At 39.9% G+C, this 27,772-nt stretch overlaps 1 protein-coding gene across 4 annotated transcripts in view; it reads right to left on the reverse strand.

Moving 5' to 3' along the window:
- ZNF827 (zinc finger protein 827) overlaps positions 1 to 27,772 on the reverse strand; it is a 244,153-nt gene that overhangs the window by 208,341 nt on the left and 8,040 nt on the right. For all 4 annotated transcript variants that reach the window (XM_072621179.1, XM_072621180.1, XM_072621181.1 and 1 more), the window contains exon 2: positions 1,056 to 2,069. In XM_072621179.1, coding sequence (XP_072477280.1) covers positions 1,056 to 2,069 — 1,014 coding nt within the window. The remainder of the gene's footprint in view (positions 1 to 1,055; positions 2,070 to 27,772) is intronic.

A 27,772-nucleotide genomic window follows, 5' to 3' on the forward strand; every position in this document is an offset into this window, starting at 1 on the left:
ATGATTTCCTAGATCAATCCAACATAGCCTTTCCAGAGAAAAAAACCTGGGTTGTGAATTTTCTATATGAAATTCCTTTTAGGTAAGCCAGCTAGGGGCAGAGAGGGCTGGCTTTGGAATCAGGAAGACCTGGCTTTAAACCCTGACCCTGTCACATACTAGCTATGTGATCATGGGCAAGTTGCTTAACTTCCTAATGTCCCAGGCAGCTCTCTGTGCGTATAAAGTACAGAGGAGTTACAGAAGATGGCCGTCAACATTGGTAGAAAGAGTTAATACTTTGGAATATTCTGTCCTCCAACTGATAAATCACAAGTCTGGAAAGAGACAGACAGACAGAGACAGAGAGACAGAGAGAGACAGAAGAGACACAAAGACAAAGAGACAGAGCCAGAGAGACAAAGAAAGAAAAAGAGGCAGAAAAAGAGAGAATACAAAGACAGAGAGAGAATATTTGTTAACTAATGATGGAAAAATCTAGAATCAGTTTCCTTTTTCTTAAGGAATTATGTAGGAATCAAGTGAAATAGGTTCCCTTTCTGTAATGTAACAAAAAGTGGAAACATAAGAGTATATACTGTGGCAAATTAGGCCAGAGCAAGCAGCTGATTACACAAAAGTCCATTTGTGATGAAGGCAGCAGGATGCAGAGTTCTCCCTTGTCCAATATTTCAAAAGCACTGGTTTTCACATGTTCAGTGATGCCATGCGCTCCCTGACAGTAATCCTTTGATCTTCCCCATTAAATATATTTTGTATGGACCTAGCCTGAACTTGGTGGAGGAAAAAAAAATTTCATTTGTTTGAAGGGGGAGGAGGGTTGTAGCATAGAGCTCAAAGATATTTCATTACCTATCCAATATGAAGGCTTTATTTGACATACTCACGAAAAGCCACCCTACTGTTTATTTAAAGTGTTTTGTTTCCCTTTTTATTTTATTTTTTGCCCCTACCCCAGCCTAGAAGGGAAACAATAAAATGAACAGAACCTTAGGGAAAAGGACAAGCCAACCCAGATGTCTTGAGTAGGATGGCTAACATCAAAGATCCCTTACCTGGATTGGTGGGTTTTGAAACCCTTCCCTTGGGTACAGGGAGCAATAGTAACTCCAAGGACTGGGGTGGGGTTCCTTTTTCTGGTTTTTTCTCCAAAGGCTGAGGCGGCGAAGGACCTTCAGGCACCAGTGAGGACTTCTCGGCCAGAAGACTCCCAGCAGCTCTCGCAGCAACCTCTTTCAGAAGAGCTGCTGAGGAGGTCATAGAAGCCAGAGAGAGAAAAGAGCTGGCAGGAGGAGGGTGCTCCTGCCCAGGAGTCAAGCTTCTCTCACTCACTTTCTTGGATAAAGCTGCCAAAGTAGAACTGGCGGACTGGGAGCTGAACGGCGAGGGGAAGGAGTCAAACCGCATTGTCTCCTCAGTCCGTGTGAGAGATTTGTCCTGGAGTACAGCGTTGGCTGCTGCTTTCAACTTGAGGATGGCAGAATCAGGAGACAAGCCACAGGTGTTGGTGGAGTTTGGCAGCCATTTGCCTTGATTCCATATAAAGCGGCTACCAGCAATGTATTGGTCATTCTGTTCTTGTTTCTCGGCCAGCTTTCTGGCAAGAACACTTAGCTGTTGGGCGTGATGAGATGGTGGAGAGAAGGAAAGAGTAGAGCCCAGGTTGACTGGAGACTCCACCCGGCCATTGGAGGTGACTGTGGCGTCTAGCTTGAGGGAACCAGCCTCCAACAACCTCCTCAGATTGCTGCTCAGGGGCTTGTTTGAACCAGGGGGGTCATCATCACACAAAGAAGACACACCGGGAGAAAGGTGACCTTGACATTGTAATGGGTCTCGTAGGGCTTCACTTTCCAGAGCTATCAGCTCCAAGGTATTGCTACTGGGGGTGGCACTTCCCAAGGAAGTGTCCGGGGAAGTTGATTGCTCTTGGATTCTGTCCTCGAGAGACAGTTTATAATTCTCCTGAACTTCTCCATAGGATGCTTCTGATGGGGTCTCTGAGGAGTTTCCAAACCAATGTTCTTCCTCACTAAGTTCTCCTTCTGCGTCTTCCTGTCTACTACCATCTGGAGGAATAAAGAATACCAGGTTTACTTCTAATGAGCAATACATGTCCAAAGACACTGAAAATGAGTTGTTAACATGCATCACAGTCTTCCCTTCCACCCAAGAATCACCTGTGATGTGGGAAATCACTTTAATTAGGTGGCTACAATCTTAACAAGATGGTTGTAACATGACTAAGTCCAATTTAATGGATATTTATTGAGTACCTACTAATGCTCTAGGTGTAGGTGATTGGAATGGCACAAAAATCTACTGACTGTCCCTTGGCTGTACTCACAATCTGTTTGACTCTATGGACCAAGGCTCCCTTCTCTGACCATCACTTCCCCATATGTGTTGTTTTCTCCCATTAGAATATAAGCTCTTTATTTGTAAAACTACACAGATTTGGCCTATATTGAATTGCTTGCCTTCCAAAGGGAAGGGGTGGAGAGGGAGGGAGGTAAAGAAGTTGGAACTCAAAGTGTTAGGATCAACTGTCGAGTAATGTTCTTGCCACTAGGAAATAAGAAATACAGGTAAAGGGGTATAGAAAGCTTTCTGGCCCTACAGGACAAAAGAGAAGACGGAGACAAGGGCAGAGAGGGATGATAGAAGAGAGAGCAGATTGGTCATAGGGGCAATTAGAATGCTTGGTGTTTGGGGGGGGAGGGGATAAAAGGGGAGAAAATTTGTAACCCAAAATTTTGTGAAAATGAATGTTAAAAGTTAAATAAATAAATTTAATTTAAAAAAAAGAATATAAGCTCTTCGAGAGGAGACTTTTATATTTTTAGTGCCTAGCATCGTGCTTGTCACACATAATTAATAAAAGCTCTTCCTTCCTTCTCCTTTCTTTCCTCCTTTCTGCTTTCTTTCCTTCCCTCCCTCCTTTCCTCCTTCTGTCCTCCTTCCTTCCCTCCCTTTCTCTTTCCCTTCCTTCCTCCTTTCCTTCCTCCCTTCCCTTCATAACCATGAAACCATCTCTACCTCTTATGGAGTTTACATTTTTCTTGCAAGATGAAACACATAAACCAAATAATTTCAAGTGGGAAAAAATACTAAGGAGGGAGTGAAGTTGGGGAGAGGGGAGAATGCATATCAGAAAAGGATTCATGTAGAAGGCAACACCTAAGCTGAATCTTAAGTGGAACCAGGGATTCTGCAAGATGGAGCAAAAGAAGCTGTGCATTCCGAGAATGGGACATAGTCTCTGCAAAGATGCAAACAAAACTCAGGGAATAACTAATAGGCCGCTGGAATACATAGCGCCTGAAAGGGAGAAATGGAAAATAAATCTGGTCAGGCTGAGTCCATCACATGCATTTACTCCAAGGAGGTCAAAGCCAAGAAAATCCTGCATACATCAAAATATTCTCAACAATTTTTATTATAGCCAGAAGCGATAATAAATAGGGGTATATGAATGGAGTTGATTATTACTGCACTATTAGGAATTGTGTATGTGTGGAATTCAGAAAAACTTGGGAAGCGTTGTATGAACTGATGCAGAGTAAAGAAGGAAAACCATAATATTATAGATGATGACTAGAATATGAATGAAAACAATCATGAAATGCAGTTGAACTAAGATTAAAGGCAATGACCATTTTTGACTTGGAATACTTCATTACTCTGGGTTGGGAAGCAGGGAGCTATGGGTGCCAAATTTTGTATATGTGGCTGCCACGTTGGTAAATTTTGCTTACATCCTTTTCTTTGTGAGAAAGGAGGGTTAGATGAGGGGGAAAGAGGAAAATTCTGGGACATAAAAAAGGCCACAAATAAAACAAAAAAAAATAGTAAAGACAATGCCTAAAACCAAAGGATTGTTAGTTTCTTTACATAAATTATACTGTTTTCCATTTTATTTTTTTTCCTTTTTTTTTTTTGTTCTCTATTTTAAAAAGAAAAAGAAAAGTGAGGCCCAACTTGTGGAATGTCTCAGCTGTGCTGAAGAGTATTTTCTCTCAGGGGCAATAAGCCACTCAAGAGTTTTGAATGGGGAAGTGGTCAGACCTTAGGAATAACAAATATTCAGTAACACAGAATAGTCAGAGTTTTAAGCATTCTAAAACCCCACTATGCTTTTCAATCTGTCTTAATGCCATTTTTAGAATAAATTTAGAGGGAAAGTGGATTGTTGCAGGAGAAGGAAGAAATTGGCAAAGAAATAAATGAATGATAACAGAATTATTACACAGAAAGAGCTTTTGGTCAACCCTGATATGTTATATGAATATGAACTTTGAAGTTGGTGATGATGAAGATCATTTGCTAAAAGGAAAAATGATGCTTTTAGTTTTATTTTAATATTAAAGACACAGCCCATAGTGGGAACAGCACTGACAGTCAGAAGACCTAGTTTCAAGTTCCAGTTCAGCTACTTAGTGACCTTATATGGCATCAGACAAGTCAGAGGATCATAGATTGAGACCTAGGAAGAACTTTCGAGATCATCTAGTCTCACGAAGGAAGAACTTAAGACAAGCCTAAAAAAGGTCGAGTGATTTGATCAAGTCACATTGTCAATGAACCTCAGCTGCTCGTGTGTGGAATGAGGATACACCTCGCCCCCATATACACACACCAGATCTGGCTCACATGTTTCACAATGTTGTAAGGATATCACAGAACATATATTAAAGTTCACTGGAAATTATACAATGCTATGCAAATGTAAAGAAATTATATTGTTATCACTATTAATCACATAAAGTCAAAGCTAGAAGGATCCTTAGAAATAAAATGTTAGCCTTGGAAGGAATCTTAGAATACAGAATGTTAGAACTGGAAGACAAACCTTAAAACATTAAATGTTAGTGTATAAAATTCCAGGGCTAGATCTCACCTTGGTACCTAGATTTCAGCGCTAAATGGGTTTTAGCTCAATTCCAGAGAGAGGGAACACAAGCCATAAATTACTTCAAGTAACTTGACAAATATTATCTCCAAAGTTATTCATGTTGACTTTTTGTGGTCTCCAAAACTGACCCTTAATAGATGTAAACCATATATAAACCACTTAACCTTTCTGTGCCTCAGTCTCCCCATCTGTAAAATGAGGCTATTGGATTTGACAGCTTCTACAATCCTCTTCAGTTCTAAATCTACAATCCTATGGATAAATATTATAGAAAGCTACTGGTTGTTGCCCATTCATGGCATAAAATTTCTTCTTAGTTATTTTCAGACCCACTCAATCTTCCACTGGGTCCTACTTGCCATATAACATGATGTTTCTTTTTTGAATAGCTAGGATTAGTAACGCATGAGCTACAAACTAATGCATTGATCTCCCATGCTATTTAGAGAAGAAATGCCACATATGACAAATTCTTTCACTAGGCTAAAGTTCTGCAACTATTCCCTGACATCCTTTATTAAGTTATAAAGGAAATGTAAAATATCAAGTGGAATTTGCGGAGGGGGGGAAGCCAAATAGAATTAAATTTTCTGTTTAAAAAAAATCCTGGGTTCTTATGATTCACCACAAATCTACATTTTTTTTTCACTTGATTTCAACATATTTACCGCTTTCTGAAATCTGCGGCTGCCCTGTTCATCTTCACAACACTTTCTCGGAAAGAGTGCTCTTATTGAAGAGGGAAATGAAGAAGAATTTTTAAAAAAACAGAGGCTAATTTTATATTACTTAGAAGATACCTTCCCTGATTTTGGATGGAATCTCTCATTCTCTGGGAGAATCATAGAGAGTGATTCTATAAATAGGTAGAGAAAAATGCAACATGACTGTACTTAGTAGGAATGCTTAGGTGCTTATGGAGAAACACTGGTTGTGTCAATTAAAAGATATTGTCAATACTATCAAACATAGTGGTATTAAGAGAGCATGGCGTCCGCTGAGTGAGTCTTTACTCTTCCCTAGTCCTAATACTTTTCAATTAAATAAATGCTCACTATCAGGATTAAGATGAAAAATGGGAGGCTAATACCTAAATGGGTGTCACATCAGTTTTCAGCTCACACCTAAATATACTCGAGCTGTCTCTGGAGCCAAGACTCACTGGTACATGGAGAAGAGCAGAGTTTCCATGGAAGCACAGAATGTTAGAGCTGGAGGGAACTTAGAGAGCATCTACCAGGGGTGGGGAAGCTGAGGCCTCGAGACCACGTGAGGTCTCCTAGGTCCTCAAGTGCAGCCTTTTGACTGAGGCCAAGTTTTACAGAACAAATCTTTTTATGAAAGGGATTTGTTCTGTGAAGTTTGGATTCAGTCAAAGGGCCACACTTGAGGACCTAGAGGGTTTTATGTGGCCTCAAGGCCACAGGTTCCCCACCCCTGAATCTAATCCAATCTTTGTTTCTAATAGATGAGGAAACTGAGGCAAACAGAGATTGTGACTCGCCCAAGGTTGTATAGGAAGTTAGGGCCAGAACTAAAAAGAAGTTCTGTCTCCTGACTCCTGATCTTCTGTGCTTTCACACAGTTCTTAATGCTCCTCTGCTCCAAGTGGACACAAGACTGCTGCTGTTGCCCATCTGGTCTCCTGGACTTCCTTCCTCCCAAAACAAAAGCCAGTCATTGGGAACCAAAGTCACGGTTGCCTCCTTTATTTCATCTTCCTCTTCATAATCACTGTTTAGTAAAAAGGAGATGTCTGGATGAGTAGACATCTCTCCAGCACTAGAGCATGGGGGACAAGGGAGACACAAAGTTCTACCTCTAGGTATAACCAGGTAGCAAAATAACACATTACCACAGAATTTTAAACGTTGGGAAGCAGATGCCTGTGACAAGGAGAGTAAAACGGTCATCTGGGAAATCCAACAGTGTAGACAAAGAATTTGAACCACAAAAATTTTACAAAAAAGAGTGACTTTAGTAATGCAGTATATTTCACCTGAAACACCTAGATAATCATCAGTTCTCCATTTTCCAAGTCAGTATAGGCATCACCATGGGTAGAGCTGGAAGGGACTTTCTTAGCACCATAGGAACATAGATCTGATCTAGAGGTCATCTAGTCTAACCTGCAAAAGAACTTGCCCAAGGTCATCCAAATAGTAACCAGTAGACATGGACACACCCTCAAGTGGGCTGATTACGAGGAAAATCAAATGCGTAAAGAACCTTTTTTTTTTTACTCATAATGCTCTATTAATAGCCTTTCCAAAGATGCTTGCTACTGAAATTGAGGTTATTCAAGTGATAAACCACAAAATAATTTTAATGCATGGCCTAGAAAGAACAAGTACAGAAACCTGAGAAGAAACAGACCTGAAATTATTTTGGTATCACCTGGGATCAAATGTAAGGTGACCAGAAGCTTTCAGAAGAACCGTGACAAGGCAGTAGTGAGAGGGGAGAGGGGAAAAAAGTCATGAAAATGCCTGCTGCCCTTTTGGTTCACAAAACTAAGGCAACAAGAATTTTTTCCCCACAATTCTTAATATCATTATTTTGCCTGCTGTGTTCATCTTGCTTTTCACCTGGAGTTGCGCCAAAGAGGTGGGTCCTTAAAGGCTAAGGCACATTAGCAGAGTTACCTCTAAGCTTATGCTGCAGCTAGTATCTCACTCTTCCCAAGACTCCAACGTTGCCAGCACCTTTCACTTACACCGAATTCACTTTTAAAATACTTTTTTAAAAAAGAAAAAAATACCACTCTCATCAGGAATCTCAAAGCAAAGCATTCCTGCAGTCCAGAAGATTAATTTGCTTGACATCACAAACTTTAGAACAAACAAGGTTTGACATTTGACTCTCTTTCAAAATCTGAAATGCCCATGGGCAGCAAGACACCTCCATTTTCCTGTCTGTCAACCAGCAAGTAATCATTGCACTTCATCATACAACGCAGCAGATAAAACAGTCCAGGAAATGCTTCACATGGCAGGACGACCCCAAGCTTCACGGTGTTCTTAACTAAAGCTTCCCGAGGAAACCTGTAAATAGCCAATGTAAATAATTTCCTTGCAAACGGATTATTTTTAAACTCCAGGAGAAAAAATAATAAGAGAAAAAAGATGATTTCCATTGCTAATTTTCTAATCCAAATATGTCTTTGACTGTCAAATTCTTGTGAATCCTTGTCAATTTTACCACAGTATGCTACAAAAGTCAGAAGCCAAAAGAATGGAGAAAGGAGGCAGCACGATCACAGAATGTGGAGAAAAGGCTGGGTAAATGTTGTTTCAGCGTAGCTGATATTTCTCCTTTGGGAGAAAAAACAACAACTAAAAAGTCCACTACCTAACACATTTATTTATAATTCAGTACTCAAAGTAGTAACTCAGTAACTTGAGATTGACAACTCTTGCTACATTCTCAGAAGAGAAAGGCTATTGCTTTTCCACATTGCAACTTCCTTTAGGGTTGACAGTCTCAATCAACCAGAGAACCGCTATACATTTCAGACAACCCACATTTGACTTAGAGCATTCTAGTGGAGGAGAAAGAGCAACTCAAAGATTTCCATGACAAATTAAACAGGAAAACAAATACAAATAAACACTAGCTATCTACATCTTATCCCTGTACCAACCTACAAATCATTTCCATCCGTTGAGCTATATTCATCTCAAAAACCAGTAATGAAGAGAGAGTATGTCCTCAAAGGAGTAGGAATAACCATAAATGTACCTTTCATTTATATAATTATATAATAATAATAGCATTACATAATGTTTTTAGGCATGTGAAGTATTTTACAAATATTTCATCTTATTCTTGCCACAACCCTATGAAATGCTACCATTATCTTTATTTTACAGTTTAGGAAACTGACGCTGAGATTATATGAAATTGCTTAGGGTCATACAGCTGCTAAGTGTCTGAGGCTGGATTTGAACTCAGGTCTTCCAGCCTCTGGATCCAGAGTTCTATCCACCACACCAGCTAGCTGCCTAGTCGTATGGAAAATAGGTAGCTATATCACTTACATAAGGCAGGATGAGGAACCATTCTATACAGTTTTGTTGCTGGATCTCCAACTTTTTAATTTTCATCTGACACCTTTTAATTGAGTTATTCATTTACCTGCTAGTACATCTCCACAAGAATACACTGGTTTTCCCACCTAACACGCAGAGAACATACTGGCTCATTTTCTGATAGCAACCTGTTGTAATCAAGCCAGCTCTCTTCCCACTTATCTGGCTGGTGTTGCACACGTGCTGGTAACAACTTATGATAGAGTTTTTTAAAATGGAAATAATTTTTAAAAATATTTACATTGACATGAAAACAAACTAGCTTCCCCTCCCCAAGAGAAGAAGGGAGAAAAGAAAATTACGTTAATAAAGCTTTTTTCAGCTAGTTTTAACCTAAAATTAAGTTAGTAAAACAATGACTTCATGTCTCTACTAGATTATAAGCTCCTTGAGAATAACCATGTGATATAATTGAGTGTAATATGCCATATAATATAATCTGTACAATGCCTAGCACTGTTTTTACCTTGTGACTCAATTGAGACCTAATGGATGAAGTTAATGGAAAATTTTTTGAAATTAATTTAATTACTCAACTTGGTGATTTCCAATAAGTGAGACAAATATTATTTATTGTAAGGGGACCATGAAATCACACGCACCTTCATCAGCACCTTCCCCAGGGCTTAGTTGACAAAAACAATAACTGAGATTTAACCAGTACTTTAAGATTTGAAAAAGCTCATTATGCGCATTACCTCACCCAAACCTCAAGTTCATATAGTATTACTGTTATTATTTAGATAGTGTTCTCTTTGGATAATGTTATTATCCCCATTTTATAGGTATTATTCCCACTTAATACATGGGGAAACTGAGGCTCAGAGAGGTTCAAGTGCCCATCATCACACAGCTAAGAAATATCAGAAGTGTAATTAGAACCCAGATCTTCCTGACTCCTGGCCTAGCATTCTAACCCACCTCAACAGCAAAAGAACAGGTTGGTTTAATGGAACTTTCATGCAGTAGCTCTTTAAAGGAAACCTTTACAACCAAAGCACTTGCCTGATTTCTGGCTCCGTAGTCACTCTGGGTCCCCAAAATGACCTAGTAAAACTGTGAATTTCAAGTACCTTGGCCTTTTCCCTATGACATACATTTGTGAAAGGAAATTTTCTGAACTTGTTATATTGAAATACCCAAACAATCTGAAGACAGAACTGCAGCAAAGATTGACAGTTTCTTTGATTGAATCCGACGTCTGAGATCTAAAAAACAGCACAACAGCCCCAGTAGGCTCATTAAGTAATTCCATATAATAAATAAGCAAATATACCTTCTGTTAACTGAATAAACAATGTAGCATAAATACATAAGTATTTTCAAATGTATGTAGATGTTATGGTGATTAATAAAATGTACTATCATAGGATCGATTCACAAGCTGGAAGAGAAGTGAACATGCATTTATTAAGCATCCACTGTTTGCTGAGAACTCTGTTAAACATTTTCAAATATTATCTAATTTGATCCTCACAACAGCCCTCTGAAGAGGGTGCTATTATGCCCATTTTATAGTGAGGAAACTGAGGCAGAGGTAAAGTGACTTGTCCAAGGTCACACAGCTAATAAATGTCTGAGGTTGGATTTGAACTAAAGTCTTCTTGATTCCAGTCCCAGCAATCTATGCATTGCCCAACTAACTAAGGAAGAAACTTTCCAGGCACTCCAGTGCCACTCCCTCCTACAGATGAGGAAACTGAGGTGCAGGGAAGTCATGCAATTAGCACGTGTGGGAGACAGGAACTGAATACAGGTACCCTAACTACTGAGCCAAATCTCTTTCCATTGTGTTACGTAAATTTGTTGCAGCCTTTGGGGTATTATATAGTTTCTCAATGAAAGATGCTAATAGCAAACTATTATCATGTCTAGTCTGAAATTTGTTGACGTTAAAGAAGGATTCTCTGTATGAGAAATGGTCAAGAATGACTGGTTTAACTCACTGCCTTAATACTTCAAAAAAATAACCCTTAGTTTTCTTTTAACTCGTTGGTTTAGCACTCAAAAAATTATTTTTAAATTATATTTTAAAATCAAATCCCAGCTGAGATTTCTCTACACCCTCTTAGCTGTCAAGTTAAAGGCCCACCTGCAAACTGGCCCATTTTTACCACATGGGCTTCATTAACACATCCTCCAACATGGCACCCAATACACTCCTACCTGAAACCAAGAGGCTTTTCATGCTCTTTGGGTTCCAGCCACCATCTCAGGCATGCAAGCACCTGCATTACAATCTGCTCTGCAGTTCAAAGCAACAGTCTTAGGTGGCACACTGAGGCTAGAGATTACTGAAATATCAATGCCCCTAGATGCACCCAGTAGCAGCCAATGCTGCCAGAGAAGACAATAAAAACTGCTAGTTATTTAAAACTGCCAGGGTCGTCAAGACAACCAAATTCCTGTCATCTATCCAGGTGGGAAGAAGGTGCCATCAGGGCACTGAGGCTAGATAAAAGTAAGTCGGTCGAAGGCAAATGTGCCATCAGGCTTAGACAGAAGAAAAGGATGACCTAAGACAGAGTGAGTCTGCCATGAGCCCTGTCCTGTCATACACTAGTGTTTGTGTGTTAAGATTTTTAAAGAAACAGTAAAACTTAATAGAGATCCCACTCTTTAAAATAATGTGTGGCAACCACTGGCTAAGATATTCTCATCATTCTCCTCCTCATCATCAAATTTATATGAAGCTTTAAAGTTTGCAAAGCATTTTACATATGTTGTCTTATTAAATCCTAACAATCCTCTGAGGTAAATACTATCATTATCTTCATTTTCCAGGTAAGGAAACTGAGAATGATAGCGGTAAGATGACTTGCTTGGGGTCACACGGTTAGTAAGTATGTAGGGCAGATTTTGAACGCAGGTCTTCCTGATTCCATTATATCACAAGAGGACCAGACAAAGGCAATGGAAGAAGTCAAGCCTGGTGAGGAGAACATCTTGTGGAGAATGAAACAAATGTCTTCAGGTATGTAAGAAAAGTATTAGACTTGTCCTACTTCTCCAAAGGAAGAAATACAAATCATGTGTGGAAATTGCAGGGACAGATTATGGCGTAAAATAAAGGAAATTTTCCTAACAATTTGAGAGACATATCCCAAAGTAGAATGGACTGCCTTAGAAAACTACAGGATCCCCCTCTCCCAAGGTTTTCAAGGAAAGGCTGAATAGACATGTTAGGGATGTCATAAAGATGATTCTTGTTCAGGGCTGTGTGGGTTGGACTTGATGAGGTCCCTTCAGACTTAGAGAATCTTTGTGATCCTGATAGGGTGGCAATGAGACAGAATGGACTGAGGTTGCCCAGGCTGGAGCAGTACTAAAGAATGATCTTCAAAAGTAGAAAACTCATAGTGCCTTTCTCCAAAATGTTAAATACATCCCACGTGAGGTAAGTCCAACACTCCCCTGAAAACAGAAAATGGCACCTACCCCCAGAGAGGAAAATTGAGGCACAAAGGCATTTTCTGAGGTCATTCAAAGAATCTTCAGATCATGAAAGATGATTCAAATGCCTCAGTACACTGATGCTTCATTGACCCAGCATCTGTGGGGAATGAGGTGCTCCAGATAAGTGGATATTCCAGGCAACAAAAGCCTACTCTTTTAACCTGCAAAACTTTTTTAAACCTCTGTTGATGGGAATTTTTCTAAAACGTATTACTGGTCTCTCCTCCCTTCCTTTTTTTCATGACATTCATAATCTTTATCTTTACTATACAATTTAGCTCTTTATTATATACTGTCTTGTTTTTTTTCTGTCTCATGCAAAAGTCGTATCTCCTCAGCAAAACTGTACATTTAATAAAATCACAGAATGTTAAAGATGGAGTCTAAAAGCACTGACTTCCATTTCCCCTCTTTTTATAGGTGAGAAAGTAAGACCCAGAGACAATATTGCTACCGTCTAAGACCAAGTAACTGATCTTAGACAGGGAACCCAGACATTTGACTTTTTTTGGTGGAATCCTGCTCTTTGAAATTTCTTAGGGACAAAAATCATGTCTCCATACTTCTCTATAGGATGTCCATTAGGATGCAATGCATAAAACTGATATTCAATAAACATTTGTGGATTGGTGGGCTGTCACAATGGTGGGATGAGAAAAGCCCCAAATTTGAAGTTAGGAGACATAGTTTTTATTCTTGGCTCTGCCATTTACTAACTCACACTGGTCTTTTAAAATAAAGCACAGAGAATATAATTAAACTTTGTTCTATGTAACTCAGGGTTATCATTCGGAACATAAATTATTTTGCTCTGCTTTAGCGTAATGATACCTTCCCAAGCTACTGGGATAGATAAACCTATTTGCTACTATATTAAGTGACCCCAGACTGCTGTACTTTTAAGTTGTTATTGTTTTCTATTGTTTCTCTGTCTTCATCCTTCTAGCTATGACTTTTCACTGCTATTAGTATATGTGCCTTTGGCAGCCCCCCATCACTTCTGATCTTCTGTGGGCCAGACCATCAAATAACCAGGCCTGTTAGAATCCAGAGTGAAAGAAGGGTACCAAATAAAAGGAGGGCTGAAGGGCTCTCCAATCAGAAAAGGAAGTTTGGGTACATAAACTCTGTGACAGCATAGAAGGAAGGCACTTCGTTTTTATGGCAGCACTCTTCTGGAATTTCACATCCTAAGCATCCCTCTCTTTCTCCCCACTTTTCTGCATCCTGTTAGATTGTAAGCCCCTCTAGGGCAGGGGCGGTCTGGTTTTTTTTTAAATTCCTAGCACTTAGCACAATGTTTGGACCATATTAGGCACTTAATAAACGTTTTTTGACTGATTTCTTTTTGTGGCTTCTTGGGGCCTTGTTTTTATACCTGAGGGGTTCTTAAATGAAATGAACTGTAGAGTGTTCTATGGACTGAAGGTCACACTGTCAATCAACACAATTCACTGAGTACAGTGAGAACTGTGCTCAGGCAGCACTGGACTAGCTGCTAATGGGGCTGCAATCCCTTGCCTGTTTGAAGCCTTAGAACTTGGCCTTTTCTGAGATTCCTCTCTGTACTTTAAGCAAACCTTTATCTGAGACAAAAGATTTTTTTTTCTAAGCAAGATGTCAAACAAGGGAGGCCTTCTAATCTTAAAATGACTATGAAGACTCCAGAACCTCCTCCCTTTTGGAAAAAAAACCAACACTAAAATAGAATGTTCTGGTTAAGGGAACAACAAGAAGAAATAGCTTAAAGTGAAGCCTAAGCATGCCTCTTGCCAAAAGGCCAGCCTAGGACCCAAAGTAACACTGGTTAATCTCCAGATTGATTTCTGTTCCTTCACCCATTCACTCCAAAGTACTGGCCTTCCATGTTGCAATACAGCACATAGGATCTGTCCCCTTAAGCAATCAGAAGTAAATTTACCATGGCTACCACATCATTATCAGAAAAATTGTCTGCTAAGGTTGATAAATCGGTCGATTATCTGCTTCCTTGACTTTTATTTCTTCTTGTATAAATGTTTTCATCTCACCATCACCAATACCTGTTGCAGGCTGTACCATTCATTCTCAGACAATTTAAATTTTCAGGAGCTCCTTAGCAGATCCAAGTAGAACTTAAAAAGAAATATCAAAGCAACGAAAACTATTTTAAAAAAATCCAGCAAATCTACTTATCTAAGCTGTAGTCTAGGAAACAGTAAGGGGCCTCTAGTTTCTGGCTGAAGAGAAAGCCCCCACATGCATACACTGACATCATGCCCCATGTAATGAGACATGTTATAGTCAAAAATAAACTGCCTGCCAAAAAAAAAAGCCACACACAGTAAGTCCTTTATTTACTAAAAATACATAAGGATGAGGAGAGGAAGTGGCCTTAGGGCAGCTGAGACTTAGCAAGGGAGCTTTTCTTGATTTCTGTTTAGGATTAAATGTTTAGGATTAAACTGAAATCCCAGTAGAAAGGGATGGGCTGGGATGGGCATCTCTCCTCCCTCCCCAAGGACACTGATGGTGCCTGCCTCCTTGTTGTGCTCCTAGAGACTTTGGAGGATAAGCCAGCTTCATGGCTAACCCCCCAATTAGCCATGACAATGAGGGACAGGGATTTCCCTGAAAAATGAAAATTCAAAGACAATCGAAAAAACTCAAGTCAATAACTTCAGCCTACTCACATACCAAATCATGAACCAAAGCTGCTAACAAGTAACCAAATTAACTCACTCAAGGAGCATCTCCTTCTATTTTTCTCTATGCTCACCTCCTGGCAAAAACACTAATGAGGAGACTAAGGTCAACTAAAGGCAGACTACAAGATGAAGGCCTTGGAAATAGTGCCTCTCAAATTGTGAGCCTGACTGATTTCCCACATTTCTAGTGTCCTAGTAGGGAGATCCCCTTCAACTAACTATAGATTTGTTGAGATTATTGTTGAGATTATTATATATTGTTGAGATTTCTATCTGGGGAGAGATGTGGTAGGGTTGTCCGTCAGTAGTGATGCTCCAATGGCATAGATGTTCCATTTCTCAGAAGTTCAATATGATAATAATTACAGTGAAAATAGGCTGAAAATCAGAGTGAGAGATGCCAGAGCAGAAAGGCTTCTTTTTGAATAACTTCTTTCACAGATAATTCATGAGGAAATTGACAAAGAGAAGTTTAGGCTCTAGGCAAGGGGTGGGGCGTAGAAGGAGAAAGGGGAACTTTGATTAGACAAGATGCTCTACTGCTATTTACAAATCTATTGACAAAGTGAATGGTTTGACTGGAGAGACCCTAGCCCCAAAAAAGGCAACAGCTAGTCTCCTGGATTGTGATTGTTTCTTCTGTTTGCAGTGCTTTCATTTATACTCTTTTATTGTCTGACTTAAGTTCTATATCCCTCCCGCAATATTTTGGGAGCATGTAAAATTCTTGAATTTTTATTTGAATGCAGATATATTTCAGTGAACATAAAGATTTTTAATTAATTATCGTTATAATTTAATTAATTAGTTAATTAACACTGGATTGGAATCAGAAGACCTGAGTTTGAGTGCCACATACTACTACCAATGTGACTTTGGACCCCTTGTTTACCTCAATGGTGCTAATTTCCTCATCTATACTATGATGGGGGTTAGGATTAGATCGGGATGGGGAACCCTTGAGGTTGCAGGTTCTCCATCCCTGGACTAGATGGTCTCTAAGGTACCTTCAGGAGCTGAATCTATATAATCTTATGATAAATCTTGAAGATGAGGAATGAGGAATCAGAGACATCATGAAAAGATCACAGCACTTGCAATCAGAAAACAGGGTTTCAAATTCTTCTCTGAGATCAGTGGCTCTCTGGGCTTCAGTTTATTCATCTGTTGAATGGGGATAGTGACACCAGCTACCTCACAGTTTTTGGCATGAGAAAATAATGTGAATTCGTATACAGTGCTGTACGCAAACCCATCTGACATAGAAAGGTCATGTTGTAGACTAGAAAAGGCAATAGTTCCAGAGTAGAGAGAAACCTGGGCTCAAATCCCTAGTCCTGACATTTATTTACATTGAGAACCAGGGCAATTCAACCTTTTACTCAGTGCCGGCTATGTGGAAGGCAAGATTTCTCTGAGTTTCTCCTTCCTCACCTATAAAATGGGAATAACATGCTCATACTATTTGCCTTATAGAGTGCTTGTGAGGAAAGTGCTTTTAAACCTTAAAGTGCTATATAAATGTTACCCTATTATTCATCTTATATTTTGGGAAGGCGTATGGCCTTAGAATAAGGAAGTATTGGGTTCAAATCCCATCTCTGACGTTAATTGACTTTGTAAGTGTAGACAAACCACTTAACCTGTAACCAGACCAGCAAGGTTCTAAGTTACCGACAAGCTGCTGCTCTGCACCAGAGGCAGACATGTCTATTGCAAAATGAAATCATAAGTCAGGACTAGCCATCTTCTCCTCCTCCCCCACCAGAGTAATTCAGCTTGATCTACAGAACTTGACAAAGGCGATGAAGCCTGTTTTAGAGTTCCAAATCTGAGTGATGCCCACTTCTGACACTTCTTTTGTATCTGATCCTGGGCAAGTCATTTCCCCTTGAGAATCAGTTTCCTCTTCTGTAGACTGAGGAGAGTGATCACTGCCCACACAGCCTGCCTACCAGTCTACCATGCTAAATTGCTGTAGGGACTATCCAATAGAACAGAAGCAGCATCTTTGGTCACAGCAGCCCAAGCAACCATGACCAAGTCACTTTAATGTCTCTGAGCCTCAGTTTCCTCATTTTGAAATGTAACAAGCTAAGATGAGCTTAGGAATATGGGTAGGGTGAATTGTAAGGTCCCTTCCAATTCTATTTCCAGTGTTTTGAGAGCCAATAGGGAGTTTGTATTTTTAAAAGAGATAAGAAAAAGTTTTAAACATCAACTTCACCTTAAAATATACAGTTCTAGATCTGGAAGACCCACTTCATAGCTCTAGAATGGGAAGCCATCTAGAAACAAAAGTAGGGGCGGGTGATCTCAACAAGCCTTGTTGTGCTTAATTCTCTTTAGCATCCACAAGGTGGTAAAGTAAGCTGAGTTCTTGCCCTAACGGGCACTCCATAAGCATTTGCTGACTAGTTAGCAGGAAAGGTCAAGCTTAATTCCTATTCTAATTGGCTTGGGTCTACTTTCCAACACTACAGGTATCTAACTTTCTAAGCCAAGTTTATGGATTGTTACAAACAAAGGATTTCATTTGTTTTATGTGTCCTGAAGCCTCAAACTTAAGGATTCTTCAGCCCAGAGCAGTTTTAAATGGTAGGACCTAGCAGTGATGGATCTAGCTGCCCAACTCTATTAAATGCTATAATTATCCATATGAGAGAGAGGAGGGATTCTGATTACAATCATGTAATCTTGAGTCAGAGAAACTTGTGTGTGAAAAATTACAATTTGGGCAGAGCTGGAAAAAAAGAAAGGGTGCAATGAAAGGTGACAGATAAGGAACTAAATTTCAGAACATTACAGTAAATCTATGAATGACCCAAGTCAATCTCATCTAGCCCTTTAACTGATATTCAGTTCTTGACGTCCTCTTGTTCTCATACTTACATGCGCGCACACACACACACACACATACACACCATATACGTGTGTATATGCATATACACATACATATATACATAAATGTATATTGTGTATCTACACATGTATATATATACATACATGTGCATATATGTAAATACACATAATCTAAGGAACTTATATTCCTCCAATAGTTTCAAATATCATTGGTATGCAGATAACACATGCCAACATCTCTAGGATTGATAGCTCAGATACAGTATGGTGAAAAGAGCACTGGATTTTGTGTCAGAAGAACTGAGTTGGAACCCTGGCTCAACCACTTCCTGCCCATGTAACTCTGAGCAAGGCACTGTCCCTCTTGTGCCTCAGTGTCATCATCTGTAAATGAGAGGGTTGGACTTGATGACCTCTTTGTTGGAGACTCCTTTTCTTCCAGCACTAAATCATGTATAGTACTATATGTAACATTGTGAGAAAACAGCCTGGTAGAGTGGAATGAACACTGGACCTTCAGTCAAGAGAAGGGAGTTCACATATTAGGTCTAATACTTAATGGTGAAGTATTGGGACTCAGGGTAAATGATCTCGCTTCTATGAACTTCACCATTTCATTTGCTAAATGGGGATACTTGTACAGTTGATCTCACAGGGTTAGGAAAGTGCTTTCAGAGCTTTTTTAAGCACTACAGAATTTTACTGAGCCCCCAACTTCAAAAAGCATATGGTTGGTTGGGGGTGACTGATCTACAAGGATATCTCAGAGATTTAAAGTAGAAGAGTTCTCAAAGTCAGCTGGTCTAACTCTGATTTTAGAGTTGAGGAAACTGAGGCTTTGGAGGTCTAAATGGTTTGCCCCACCTCACATGGTAACAGCTCCATAGGGCAGGATTTGAACCAAGGTCCTCAAATTCCAGAGTGCTAGGCTTCTTTCCACTGTACCATGCTAGAGCCTGATTTTCTATACTCTTACTGGAAAGCAATATTTCCCACTGAAAAGTATAACTTTAAAAAATATACAAACCGGGGGGCGGAGCCAAGATGGCGTAGTAGAAAGACGTACATACACATAGCTCCGAACCCACAACCCATAGAACAACTACAAAGAAGTAACTCACGGCGAATTCTGCACCCAGAGGCCACAGAACATTGGAGCGAGGGAGATTTCTGTTCCGGAGAGACCTGCAAACCTCTCGTAAAAGGTCCTTCGTGCTGCGGACTGGGCGCCGGGACTGGGAGCTGAGTACAGCCCTGCCGTGGCCGCGGCACCGAGAGGAACAGATCCGAGCGGGCTTCAGGGACGGGATCTCCAGCGGCCGCACAAGTACCTCCAACCACAGGTGACGGGGGTCTGTGAGAGAGTCCCTTTGGTGGGTCGAGGGGGGAGTGGGGTGCCCCCATGGCTCGGGCCCCCTCGGGAGACAGAAGCTGAGGGGCAGCGGCAGACCAGGGCTCTCCAAGCAGGCAGGAGCCTGGATCCATTGTTGAAGGTCTGTGCATAAACTCCCTGAGGGAACTGAGCCTGAGAGGCAGCCCTGCCCTCACCTGAGCATCTGAATTTAATCTCACACTGAATAGCAGCCCTGCCCCCGCCAAAAGCCCTGAGGCTGGAAGCAGCATTTGAATCTCAGACCCCAAACACTGGCTGGGAGGATCAGGAGGTGAGGTGGGTGTGAGGAAAATATTCAGAGGTCAAGTCACTGGCTGGGAAAATGCCCACAAAAGGGAAAAGAAATAAGACTATAGAAGGTTACTTTCTTGGTGAACAGGCATTTCCTCCCTTCCTTTCTGATGAGGAACAGCAATGCTTACCATCAGGCAAAGACACAGAAATCAAGGCTTCTGTGTCCCAGCCCACTCAATGGGCACAGGCCATGGAAGAGCTCAAAAAGAATTTTGAAAATCAAGTTAGAGAGGTGGAGGAAAAGCTGGGAAGAGAAATGAGAGACATGAAGTCAAAGCATGAACAGCAAATCAGCTCCCTGCTAAAGGAGACCCAAAAAAATGTTGAAGAAAATAACACCTTGAAAACTAGCCTAACTCAATTGGCAAAAGAGGTTCAAAAAGCCAATGAGGAGAAGAATGCTTTCAAAAGCAGAATTAGCCAAATGGAAAAGGAGATTCAAAAGCTCACTGAAGAAAATAGTTCTTTCAAAATTAGAATGGAACAGATGGAGGCTAATGACTTTATGAGAAAGCAAGAAATCACAAAACAAAACCAAAAGAATGAAAAAATGGAAGATAATGTGAAATATCTCATTGGAAAAACAACTGACCTGGAAAATAGAGCCAGGAGAGACAATTTAAAAATTGTGGGCCTACCTGAAAGCCATGATCAGAAAAAGAGCCTAGACATCATCTTTCATGAAATTATCAATGAAAACTGCCCTGAGATTCTAGAACCAGAGGGCAAAATAAATATTCAAGGAATCCACAGAACACCGCCTGAAAGAGATCCAAAAAGAGAAACTCCTAGGAACATTGTGGCCAAATTCCAGAACTCCCAGGTGAAAGAGAAAATATTGCAAGCAGCTAGAAAGAAACAATTCAAGTATTGTGGAAATACAATCAGGATAACACAAGATCTAGCAGCTTCTACATTAAGGGATCGAAGGGCATGGAATAGGATATTCCAGAAGTCAAAGGAACTAGGACTAAAACCAAGAATCACCTACCCAGCAAAACTGAGTATAATACTTCAGGGGAAAAATTGGTCTTTCAATGAAATAGAGGATTTTCAAGCATTCTTGATGAAAAGACCAGAGCTGAAAAGAAAATTTGACTTCCAAACACAAGAATGAAGAGAACCATGAAAAGGTGAACAGCAAAGAGAAGTCATAAGGGACTTACTAAAGTTGAACTGTTTACATTCCTACATGGAAAGACAATATTTGTAACTCTTGAAACATTTCAGTATCTGGGTACTGGGTGGGATTACACACACACACATGCACACACGCACACACACATAGAGAAAGAGTGCACAGAGTGAATTGAAGAGGATGGGATCATATCTTAAAAAAAAATGAAATCAAGCAGTGAGAGAGAAAGATATTGGGAGGAGAAAGGGAGAATTGAATGGGGCAAATTATCTCTCATAAAAGAGGCAAGCAAAAGACTCATTAGTGGAGGGATAAAGAGGGGAGGTGAGAGAAAAACATGAAGTCTACTCTCATCACATTCCACTAAAGGAAAGAATAAAATGCCTACTCATTTTGGTATGAAAACCTATCTTACAATACAGGAAAGTGGAGGATAAGGGGATAAGCAGAGTGGGGGGGGATGATAGAAGGGAGGGCATGGGGAGGAGAGTGCAATTTGAGGTCAACACTCATGGGGAGGGATAGGATCAAAAGAGAATAGAAGTAATGGGGGACAGGATAGGATGGAGGGAAATATAGTTAGTCCTATACAACACAACTATTATGGAAGTCATTTGCAAAACTACACAGATTTGGCCTATATTGAATTGCTTGCCTTCCAAAGGGAAGGGGTGGAGAGGGAGGGAGCTAAAGAAGTTGGAACTCAAAGTGTTAGGATCAGCTGTAATGTTCTTACCACTAGGAAATAAGAAATACAGGTAAAGGGGTATAGAAAGCTATCTGGCCCTACAGGACAAAAGAGAAGACAGAGACAAGGGCAGAGAGGGATGATAGAAGAGAGAGCAGATTGGTCATAGGGGCAATTAGAATGCTTGGCGTTTGGGGGGGGAGGGGAGAAAAGGGGAAAAATTTGAAACCCAAAATTTTGTGAAAATGAATGTTAAAAGCTAAATAAAAAAAAAAAAAATATACAAACCAGTCTCTCACCAGTTTAGACAGCATAGGTCAGTGTTCAGAGACCTGATCACCCCTCTGTAAGTAGAACATCTAGATTCTAGACACTGAAAGAGAGTGAAACTAGACTCTGAATTGCAGAGAGGGGTAGTCAACTTGAGATATTGCTTAATGTGCAATGTTTGATTCTTTCCTCTCCACCCTTCTGCCCTTGGGTTATTTCTGGTTTAGACTCTTTCATCCACACATCCAATCATGGATCTTTCTAGTTCTTCTTGAAACTATTTCTAGGATTCACTTTTCTTCCCCTCTACACTCATTTCTGCAACTATCTCTTCAGGTTGTCATCACCTCCCACCTGGGCTGGTGTTTAAGCCTCAGACAGGTTCTCCCAATTCTACTGCCTTCTCATTTAGTTCATCTTATAAACAGCTAACTGAAAATTAATTAATTAATTAATTGGAAAATAATTACTTTTTAAAAAAATCTTCCCAGAATCACAGAACCTAAGTTGGAAGGGCCCTAAGGCCTTCTAGTCCACCACCTACCTGAACAACCTTAATTGAAAAAAGTTTAATGGGAACTGGGGAGGTAGGAGAAGAGTGTCCCAGCACCTCCCCAAGGTAGTCCATTTCACTTTAGGAGAGCTTAAACTCTTTCTTTTTCAATTTTTCTCTTGATTATCAATTTAACCATCAACCACAAGCTCAAACATTTAAAATATACAAAGAAAAACAGGACTGTGAGTGAACCAAGAAACTTTTGCTAGAGTCAGTTTTTTAAAGTGCATATTAAATTTTAAAAGGTAGTAATAAAATTGCCCTGTTTATGTCCTCTTCAAACTGTTTTTTTCATTTTCTTTCATATATTGTAGTTTTATTGATACTTTAATTTTGGAGAGCTTCTCTATCACTACCCACTACTTTACAACCTACACACACACACACGTTTACACTACCAGCCTTGCCTTCCCTTGTAACAACTAAGCATAACCAACTGAAGAAAATGAACACAGCAGCTGGATCTGAATTTGGATGTTTCCCTTTGCTCAGATACCGCCTTCAAATACTACCAAGAAAGAACCCATCCGCTCTGGTGACCTGAGACTTATCCAATTAAATCTACAGACTTTTTCAGTAAAAGTTCTCTCCTTAACCTGTCTTCCCTTCCCCAAACAAAACACTTTTCATCCTCCTCTCTTATTTCCATCACCAACCCAACCTCTTCATCCAAGCCAAGCCAACTTTCTTATTATCTTGCTAAATTACATTTTGCTCACGACATTCCCTCTGCCTGGAAGATCCTCATTCCTTTTTTTGTAGTACCTTATGTCTATCAATTCTTTCAAGACCTAGCTTAAAGTTTATTTTCTCTAAAAAAAGCCTTCCCCAAATACTTTTTAGTTCATGTACACTTACTTCCTCCTTCCTCTCTCCAAAAAAAATTTTTTTTAAACCAAACAAAAAAACTGATCCTGTAGATATAGTATGTGCTTAGCAAATGCTTGCTGAATGAATGAATGCTAAAGGAAGACAACACCAGTGTTACTGGAACGTGTCAGTTCTATAAATGAGACTTCTCCAGTTCATGTGTCTTTAACTTTTCACCACATAGATAGAGAGGAAGGAGGACATCAATTCTCTCATTAAAAGAAAATGTTTTACCTCTTGATTTACTCATTGCCAAGTACTTCTTCCCTCTGATTCATTCCCAGAATTCTAGTAGATTCAGACACCAAGGTTTAGGTGGCATTTCTATTTCTATTTCATGGAATTTCCCTTATCATATAAATGTCAGAGACCAGCTAACTCTATTTTGATTCTCCTTTTACTTGAAGCCAGATCAGAACTCAAAAAAACCTAGTATTTGTTGTTTTTTTGTCACTAGAAAGGAGGAATTATGGTAGCATATTAAAAGGAAAGCTTATTTAAGCCTTGGTTCTGCCACAATTTGTTTCTTACCAAAGACAGCTGTTTTCTGTGGCCCAGAGAGGATTGCTTGGGGTTAACAAGCAGGGCCAAATGAGCAAGGATTAGAAAACTACTCATAATTCTAGGCCATTACAGAAAGGCAGTTCTCTCCACATGGAGTAGATATTTCTGACCCCTGAATGTGTCATTGGACATGGACCCATTTTGTTACCCTTTGCCTGATCTGATGTCAAAGATCCTGGTCTCAGATCCCCAAGAGAAACAAAGCACTATTGGCTGGCAGGACAAGTTCTCATAGATTACTCTACCCAAATGCTTCACCTATGAAGTGATGGCTTTACTCCTAGGCATAAGATATAATAGATCAGAGGACCAGGACAGGGGATTTTCAAGTAGCAAAGGTCTGGTTTTCTAGGATCAATATTCACAATTCCACTGACCCCAAACCATGGTGCTATTGGGAACCATGTCATAGAATATATGTTTTACTGAATATAACAGCCCCAGTGATGACTTCACCCCTTTCCTGTGGTACAATGACTAGAGTACCAGTGCAGGAGTCAGGAGGACCTGAGTTCAAATGTCACCTCAGACACTAGCTGTGTGACCTTGGGCAAGTCACTTAACCCCAATTGCCTCATCCTGGATTATCTTCAGTCATCCTGATGAATATTGGGTCACTGGATTCAGATGGCTCTGGAGGAGAAGTGAGGCTCGTGACCTGCACAGCCCTCCCTCACTCAAAAACAAAGTCAAGTGCAAGTCATGTCATCATTTCTCTGATGGCATGGTCTTCTTCGGCAATGAAGGGTGAACACACACATATGATAAGGGAAATTCCATGAAACAGAAATAGAAATGCCACCTAAACCTTGGTGTCTGAATGTACTAGAATTCTGGGAATGAATCAGAGGGAAGTAGTACTTGGCAATGAGTGAATGAACAAATCGAGAGGTAAAACATTTTCTTTTAATGGGAGAATTGATGTGCTCCTCTCTGTCTATGCTCTGAAAGGTTAAAGACACATGAGCTACAACCGTGTTAAATCATTATTATAGGATCCAAATATATTATAGGTCAAATCACTTCATCCCAAATACTGCAACAGAGAAGAAGCCTGGTATAATATGGTTAGCTAATAAAGAAGGTGTATATTAGTCCATACTCTATATTGTAACACTTTATATTGGAAAGTTAGTTACAAGTATATATTATGTATATGTGTATGTGTTTGCGTATATACATAAATGTACTGTAATATATACACATATACATATATATGTATACATACACATATTATATATGTATATACACATATATAGTTTTAATAGCTTAAAACTTCATCAAGACTACTTTTGGAAAGTCCTACACACATGTAACACACAGACACACAGACATTACCATATAATATAGACAGTACAAAAAAATATGACAGAAGGCCCACTTTAGGGTCAAGAAGACCTGGGTACCAGACCTGCCTTAGACATGTACTAGCTGTGTGATTATGGTCAAAGCACTTAAAATTCTCTAAAACTTAAAGTTACAGATGAGTTGCTGATCGATATTAGTAGAGGCACTTTCCACCCTGGGAGTTCTCCCTTTTCATCTCAGGCCTAGACTATTGCAAGAGACTATTGGTGGGTCTCTGCAACAAATCTTTCCCCACTATAGTTTATCCTCCACTCAGATGTCAAAGTGATATTTCTAAATCACTGGTCTGAACATGGGCCTCCCTTCTCATCAGACTCCTGAGGCTCCCTATCTCCTCCAGGAACAAACATAAAATCTTCTATTTAGGGATCAAAGCCCTTCCTAAGATGGCCACACACATGCACATGCATGCGCATGCATGTGCACACATGTATGTGCACGCACACACACTCACATCCAATGTTCCTGGCCTTTCTGCCGCTCCTCATACGTAATACTCCGTCTCCCAACTCCAGGGATCTCCTCTAGCTGTTCCTCATGCCTGGAATGCTCTCCCTCATCTCTGCCTCTTGACTTTCCTGGTTTCCTTCAAGTCCCAGCTAAAATCTCACTTCCTATAGAAAGCCTTTCCCAGTACTTCTTAATTCTAGTGCCTTCCCTCTGTTAATTGCTTCCAATTTATCCCTTATATACCTTGTCTGTACATAGTATTTTTCATGTTGTCTCCCCCATTAGACAACGAGTTTCTTGAAAACAGAGACCATCTTTTCCCTTTCTTTGTATACCTGGTGCTTAGCACAGGGCCTAGAAAACAGTGGACATTTAATAAATGTTTATCGATATGACTTCACATACAACAATGAAATCATAAGTCTAGGCCAAAAAAAGTATTATATTTATTAACAGCAGCAGCCTGGCACAATGTAAAACTTAATGCTCTAATAGGTAAGAAGATCTGAGTTCAAAAACAGCCTCTGATCCTTAATAGCTGTGACCCTATGCAAATCATTTCACTTTTGTTTGCTTTAGGAAATTTACTAGGACTTAAATACTAAATCACAGACCTAGTAGATTTCATTAAATTAGTCAGTTATCCCAGCAATGGCATTATAAAAAAATGAGGATCTTAGGTTTAGAGCTGAAAGGAAACTCAAAGGACAGGTAGTCTAGCCCTGTCATTTTATTGATGCCAAAGCTGAGTTTCAGAAAGGTTAAAGGGATTGGCTCAAGGTCACGGTTATTCCCATCTATTGTATTAAGGGAATACAAGAAAAATAAGCATAAAAGCAAAAAACTGTATATACATGAGCGCACAAACCACATTCTAGGCTAGAACTACTTGCAAACTAATGGCAAAGTGGATTATGGAACTGAATTAAAACTTAATGTGCACTTAAAGCACGTTAGTTCTACACTGTTACTTTAGTATCAGGCTACTCAGCAGAGAGTGTCCAGGAGAGTGAATGCAATATCCTAAGTGATACTTTCTCCCACTCATTAACGAAAATTAAAGCTGCTAACACCAAAGCCTATCGCTGAGACAGACTCTGCATAGTTTGAGAAAATTTATCGCCTTCCACTAACCAGTACTGTAGCTTCTTCAAAAATCCAGATAAGCAAAGTGCTGATCAATCATGGAAAAGATGGTTTTTTTCTCTGACCTTCTTTCAGGTCATTCTCTCTCTCTCTCTCTCTCTCTCTCTCTCTCTCTCTCTCTCTCTCTCTCTCTCTCTCTCTCTCGCTCTGTTTCTCTCATTGTCTCTCTGGATCTGTCTATCTCTCTCTGGGTCAATGTGTATGTCTCCTAACTACTTATCTAACCTATCTAGGGAATATCAGAGGGAATGGGAATGGGAGGTTATTTTAGGGTCTGGTTTTTTTTTAAGCCAGGACCCATAGGAAGGCATATACTGCCCCCTTGCCCCCACCTCCGTCCTACCCATCCAGCTCATAAATTTAACTAAACTGAATCAAGATTTCCTTTAAAAAACAGAGAGGTAAAGGCTGGATAACCCTAACCAGTCAGTTAAGAGGTAGTACACTCCTGAACTACAACAATGTGGTAGTATTTTTAAAAGAGTGGTGGGGGACTGGCAAACAATATCCTTTTTAGGAAGGGCAGAATCTGCTGCATTTAATATAACCCTGAATCAGTCTGCAAAAGGCCAGAGCTGCAAAAGGCCACATTCTGATCTCAGACCCACGGGTGGGTATGTATCACTGTACATTTTATAAAATTAGATACAGTCCGGCATGGGTGTATGTATGTGGGAGCTGTTTTCACAAGATATCTAGCAATATATGCACATGCATCTTAGGATCAGTTTCAAGCCCTGAGGCTGGCTTTTAATTTATGAAATGTCATTTTAGCTGCAGAAAGTCTACCTAAAAGGTAGGCCTTGGGGAATGATAACAGTCACCTTACAGGACCTCTCTCCTCCAGCATCTAGGCGGGTACTATACTTTAATATCGTAAAAATGTAATTTACCAACATGGGATGAAAATACCAGGCTTGCCCATAAAAAGGAGAGAAAAGAGAGACTGAAAACTTGAGTCCATCATGGACTGTTAGCTATTTTTGAAGTCTGCCCTTTGCACATCATTTTCTTATAAAATATG

This window comes from Notamacropus eugenii, chromosome 6 (genome assembly GCF_028372415.1).
Source record: "Notamacropus eugenii isolate mMacEug1 chromosome 6, mMacEug1.pri_v2, whole genome shotgun sequence".
NCBI lineage: Eukaryota > Metazoa > Chordata > Mammalia > Diprotodontia > Macropodidae > Notamacropus > Notamacropus eugenii.